Here is a 6,605-nt window from a genome sequence, read left to right as displayed (position 1 = left end):
GACACCACTCTAGGAGTGACCTCCATTTTGGGTCTGCATGGTCCTTTATGTTTATTATTCCTTGTGCCCTATCTTTTGTCTTCTTCTTCTTTTTCTTTAGTGCTAACATTTACCTTGTGTCCGCCCCCCTCTGTTTCCTTTTCATTATTACTCTATTCCTCTTCCTCCAAATCTTTGACTTTGCCCAGAAGGGACTTGCCTCTGCTGGCAACAACAGCTTTCTAGGATGGAGGGGAGCTCCCTCCCCTACGTTTCTCCATCAGTAGCAGGCACTGAACCTCTTGAAACCCTGACTGTGTTTCTGCATTTTTTTCCACCAGCGCAGTCAACTTCTAGTGATTATCCCTGAAGAACTCTTCCCAGAGTTCTACGAGGGGCAAGGGCCCCCGGGTCAGAAACATGAATGCTATTTTCGGTGTCACCATGAGATTCACAGGCATTCTTATGATATCTCTAACGAAGACACGCGTGGACAATTTCTGATCGCTAAGAATCCTTGGTGGAGGGGACGGGAGCATCTACAGCAGCAGAACACCGGTGCCACAGAACAAAGGGTAAACCCTCAGCAATGTCAGAGGGTAGATGCATGCTGCCGGCACCGACAGAAACACCATGCTTACCAAACCCACGATCAAGAGCCGCCTCTTCGCCCCCCTACTACGCGGCGAGACGGTTGGCTGCATGGTTTTCCGTTGTTGATCTTGACCGCCTGTCTTCCTCACCTGTGCGACACTCTCTCCCGAAGGAGACTGGAACTTCAGCTCCTGCATAGACATCAAAGATCTCTCACTACAAATTGGCAGGATCGACCCTGTAGCTTCTCAAAAATAATAGCAATGAGCTCTAAGGGGTTTACATGAACTTACAATCTGGAAATCGATGTTGTATTGCAATAAGATTTCACTATAGCATGGTCTTTGCATTTTCTTGATCATTTTTTTCTCTTTCAACACTTGTCAAAGAAGCATTAATTTTTTTCATTATAGCATGATCCTTTGCCTTTTCTTGATCTTTTTTTTCTCTTTCAACACTCGTCAAAGAAGCATTAATTTGTTTTCATTATAGCATAGTCCTTTCCTTTTCTTGATCTCTTTTTGTCTTTCAACAATTGTCAAAGAAGCATTAATTAGTGGGATATGCTAGAAGCATTAATTAGTGTTATATGACATATCACTCATGATTTGTAAGGCTAAGATGCTAGAAGCATTAATTAGTGTTATATGACATATGACTCATGATTTGTAAGGCTAAGAAGCATGTATTGCATATAGCATGGTCCTTTGCTTTTTGTTGATCTTTTTTTTTGCCTTTCAACAATTGTCAAAGAAGCGTTATTTAGTGTTATATGCTACCTATTGCCTTTGTGTTATATGCTATCTATTGCCTTACTTAGCTAATTAGTATTATATGCTATATATTGCCTTACATAGTGTTATATGTTATCTATTGCCCTACGGCGTTTCCTTTGCAACATTTGGTGCAAATGTTAGTTTAATTTTTTGGCCTCTCTCATAAGCATGCCTTTCGAAGAAAAATTGCTCCTATGCTCAAACTCATTAATGAACACCACCAACGATGTACCACGAGACAAACTTCGTCAAGTTTATGGATCAACTGACTTCCAAGTAGTGCAAAGCAAGAGGATTCCTGGACTCCATACGACATCGCGATTTAGATCAGTGCATAAATTGATTTGGATCATGGAGAATTTCATGTTCAAACTTATTCAATATATGACTCAAGATTAATAAATCATTGCAATTAATACAAGTAGAAGGAAATGGATTATTTTTTGATTTATCATTTCATAATAAATGTAGAAAAAGTTAGAACTAGAGAATATATTAGAACTAGCTATGATGGAGAGTACAATTCATCTTGTTGTATACACTAGAACCAGATATACAAGATTTATGGGTGCGCACAAATTATTATCTGAATTGTATCTATTTGTTTCTTTGTGTTGATGGCATTGGAATTTCACATTTTTAGCTATCTCGTGAAAATCTCCTTCATCGTATTGAGTTTCCTTGGGCTGCAAGTTAGTAAAACATTCCTCGATAGGGCACTGTGAAGATTTATTGTCCGAAATGTAAAGATTTGTATTAGCCAAGGTCTAAATCTCATATCAATATTGATGGAGCTGATTTTCCACACTTATTTCTAATGATCTACCCGACAGTGAAGCCACCCAAACCTGTGTAAATATATGTACCACTTGTATATAGCTTCAAACTGCAAGGTAGCTGCTGGTATTCTTGGCTATTGAAAGATTGATGCAAGTAAAATTCCTTTTATATTGAAATTATTAGAATTTACTACAGGTATATGGGATTGTGATGGTTGGAATTGAAACCAAGTTTGATGTCAAATTACATCAATCTATTCACTTTAAGAAGTCCCTTTTGAAGTCAACTTAATGGCAGATTGGCACTTTATTTTTATCATGAGCCAATTCTTATTTAAGTTCTATCAACTCAATTTTGCTCAACGTGTCTACGTTCAGAGCATTCATTCGTATTGATCTGATTGCAAAAGATGTTGTTTTCTTAATCGATTATGGGGTTTATATTGGAAAATGGAATACAATTTTGTATTAACATCATTGCGTAGCATAAGGATGTGCCCAGTGAAAGGTTTGAGTATGCAAAAGGGTTTATAAAGGTATGCTAAGTACGAGAAAGATTGCAGGGAAGATATTGAAGCAAATTCAGGGTAGGTTATCCGTTTCATAATAATGGTGGTTAGTTTCTACGGGCAAAACCCTCGCTGTGTAGAGAGCACCATGGAAAACATTATCTAACCGAAGTTGAATCGAAAGCAACAAAATAGCCAATGTATAATCGAATACCTACACGTTATGAGGTTTGTAATGCATAATACCTAACCCTAATATGTGACCAAAAAACTCGGTTCCTAAAGATACCATCACCTATGGTTGAACGATTGATCAACTCTAGGCTAAACATGAGTAATGAAGAGGAAATTTGAAAGGATGGTTACCAATAGAGATTTGGAGAGATTGGTAGGAGGATGAAATGTCTACCTTCTAGAGATTGCATACACTGGTGGGACTACTGTAAATCTATTCTAAACACTAAAACTCTAGAGGCCTGAGGCATAGCTTTGGAGTGCAACTTTGGAGTGCAAAATGAAACTTCTGAGTGCACTAATTAGGGGAAGGCTAAGTCTGCTAACAATAGGGCATGCCTCATGAATCTATTGCTTTGGAAATTGTTATTTTGACTACCTTTACTAAAGGAACACTCAGCCTTTTAAGTGGTGGAAGAGTAGATGTAAGTGGAGAAAAAAATGTGGTTTTCTTCCAACGATTGTGGGAGAAGCCTCTTTCCTCTCAAAGGTGGCTTAATGTTGAAACATAGAAACCAAACATATTTGCATGGTTATATTTAGTGGCTTATCTCCATTTAATGAAGTGTAACTTAGTTCAAAATGTGTTAAACAAAAAACATCATCTATTGTTAAGGAAGGTGTTTTCATTGACGATGGCAACGTTTGCTCCTAGAAAATGCACTCAATGAGGTCCGTGAAGAGCTCAAGATGGATCTTGTCAAAGACAATGGTGAATATGAGGAATTTGATAATGAAGTGTGGTTTGATAAGGAAGAGGAGAAAGATGCTTTGCAAAAGTGGGAAGATGATTGAGATGATGGTGATGTCAATGATAACTTTTCTTAGCAGACTTAAAGAAAGAAGTTTGAGGGGCTGGCTTTCATGCACCTCAACTCACCCAGTGTGACCCCCTTTCTCAAAGCCTGAATTATTTTAAATACAACCATAAACATCTACTCTCTGTTGTTATAGAGTTGAAGATAAAGTTTTCAAAGATGAAAGAATGTGTCAAAATCTCTCTTTGTTTCCATCTTCAAGTCTACCTCATGCTAGTTTCATAAGCTTGAAGGGGCCTCCTTTTGGGATTTTATTAACAACATCAACAACAAGCTTATTTTAGAGGGAGGGATAATTATTATAACTTTTTCCTACTTTATTGTAATGAAATGTTTTCATCTAGTGTTCTAATGATGGGTTGTGTTCATGGAGGAATGAAGCTATTGGTATGATCATTGATTATTTACACTTTGCATCCTCAAAGCCCATAGCCTCACTGTTAAAATTAGAAATTAGTGCCAAATTCCACTATTGGACAACTCATTTGATGGATATGATTATTGCATTGAATTCCTCTTTCGGAGAGGACCAAAATAGACCTAAAGACCATCAAATTTGGACAAGCGAAAATGTATTTTTGAATTTATGCCCACACATGAGTAAATTGTCAAGGTGGGCCACATCATCATGTAGGGTCATGAAGCCCAAGAGACATGTCACTTCACCCTCATCTACTTGTATAAATATAAGTGACCTCTCACCTCATTTGGCATCATCAATGTTGCACTGGTACTGCCCATTGGAGAGAAAGTACCCTAGGCTCCTAGGCTCCTCGGAGCTTGGGAGATGTAAGAAACGCTTCAAAATAGTTGGGATGTTTTGCAAGGAAGTTGGAGCTTTACGGGAGCATTTCAGTTTAGAATTAGGAGTTTCTAGTACTTGTTTCTCTTGGAAACTTTTCTCTGGAACATGTGGGAGCTCCCATCCATCTAAGATGGGATCTCCCACACATTCTAGAGCAACGAGTACCAGCTGTCAGGAAAAAAAAGCCCAAGAAAAATCCCTTTCTCTGAAACATGTGAGAGCTCCCATCCATCTAAAATGGGATCTCCCACACATTCTAGAGCAACGAGTATCAGCCGTCAGGAAAAAAAAGCCAAGAAAAATCCCAAGAAGAAATGTGCACGAATCCTTGGCCGGAAAATTATCTCTATTTTTAGCGCCCATTCTTTGCATTCCTTTTCCTATGTAATCAATGTTCTTCTCGAGTATGTCAAGCCAGCCCTTAGAATCAGAATTTATGAGTTTCTTTGTGTTTTGTCGTTAGGTCCTTTTTGTTGGACAACTAATCCTCTAAGGGTTGGTGTGGAAGCTAAATAGTCTAAGGAAGTCCAAGAGACCTTGGAATATGAAACCAAAGGTCATATGAATGTACTATAAATGTATATCATTTGTTAATAATAGATACTCTCTCATGCTTATCATTCATCTTCTGTTTCTGCCATGTATATGTTTAACATGGTATCAGAGCAGGCATACTCCTACCCTGCCCAAATATGAGCCACTAATTTTGTGACCTCTCTGTGCATGTTAGTCTTGCATTTCATGAATATGTTGTCAGCTAAATTGTAGCTACGATCTCTACCCAGTTCTGTAGCAGCTCCCTACACAATTACATCTTCTTGCAGAAACGCACCTGTCATTTCTGTGTGCACTGTTCTGTGACCATTTACCTTCTACATCTGTCTGTGGGAAATCACGAATACTGTCTCTTGGGAAGAATTTGTCTCGCCAAAAATCTGAGCATTAACAGCCATAGCGCTTTTAGCATGGGGTGGCTCATATGATGCAGGTTTTGGTGCAGAGGCAATTTTAGCATGGGGTGGTTGATATGCTGCAGGTTTTGGTGCAACGACAACAATATTTGGAACTTGATTTGAGGTTTTGGAGGTTGCATTAGTTGTCCCATTAGTTGTCTCAATCCCCAGATTTTCCTTTACTTGCTCTACTAACTCTGGAAGATCTCCATATATCATGGACTCTGTTGGGCGCCACTCTGCCTGATATAGTTTGTCAAACATCTTCTTGAAGTATAGTGATCCATTATAAGAAAATATCTTGATCCCATTGTCCACTTGCAACCGGGGAGCCGTTGTTGTTGTCATAAAATATCGTCCATCAGGTGACCATTCACTTGTGACTGACCATTCAGCCTTTGAACTTCCAAGCAACTTTTTAGCAGAACAATCCCAAAATGCCATTTTGCCAGGTAAATTACCAAAACCTGCTATGCATAAAAGTTTTCCATGAGGGTTCCATCTGAGTGTATTGTAAGGGCCTGTTCCAAAATCAAAGAGAGGATTGCACTTTTTGTCGAACAACATTGCTCTTGCAGGCATGAATCCGTAAACCACTGCAAATTCAGTTCCTAAAGGAGACCACTTAACATCATGGACAGGTCCCTCCTTATGGAGAGGCACAAGCCCTTCATGACTCCCATCAGTCGTCAAGTAATGTAATCTGGACTCCCCATAGTAACTTTGATTTCTTTTGTCAACATCAGACTGTGCAATAACCAACAATCCAGTCGATCCATGGTTCCAAATTAACTGGACATTGGAACACTAAAAAAAAGCTTCGTCGAGCTACAGGCTAGGCTAGGCCAACATCCTCTCGCTTAAATATCTAAATGCTGGCTAGTATTCCCTTTGATTCAGGAATATATGCCGCAAAATATGTTGGAGAAGCTGTAGCAAGTTGCAAACCAGCTATTCCAGGAAGGCGGATCTTATTCCAAGAGAATCAGCCTTGCAAGAATCCATTCCAAGAGAATTGCAATAGTATCAGAGGTTAAAAAAAAGATGATTCCGTGTATCAACAGAATGGCATTGGTTTGAGGCATTGGTACATTCTAGAACAGAATGGAATGAATGACAGGCAGTAGAAAGGTGTGATTCAGTTCATAGTATGCATGT

General features: G+C 39.0%; 1 protein-coding gene across 1 annotated transcript; it reads right to left on the bottom strand.

The window, feature by feature from the left end:
• Positions 1 to 5,366: 5,366 nt before the first annotated feature.
• On the bottom strand, positions 5,367 to 6,356 carry LOC149143546 (uncharacterized). Its single transcript, XM_089448607.1, has one exon. It carries the CDS (start codon positions 6,027 to 6,029, stop codon positions 5,367 to 5,369), a length of 663 nt encoding a protein of 220 aa, XP_089304733.1. The 5' UTR covers positions 6,030 to 6,356.
• Positions 6,357 to 6,605: the final 249 nt, after the last annotated feature.

Source organism: Pinus tabuliformis, chromosome X (genome assembly GCF_031772625.1).
Source record: "Pinus tabuliformis cultivar Carrire ecotype Pingquan chromosome X, CPIR1, whole genome shotgun sequence".
Taxonomy (NCBI): Eukaryota; Viridiplantae; Streptophyta; class Pinopsida; order Pinales; family Pinaceae; genus Pinus; species Pinus tabuliformis.
The sequence above is the reverse complement of the archived record's forward strand: the minus strand, read 5'-3'. Positions and strand labels throughout refer to the sequence as shown.

What these genes read in the sequence shown, in the direction of transcription:
- LOC149143546 (XM_089448607.1), bottom strand. Translation starts at nt 6,029, where the DNA reads ATGCCTGCAAGAGCAATGTTGTTCGACAAAAAGTGCAATCCTCTCTTT.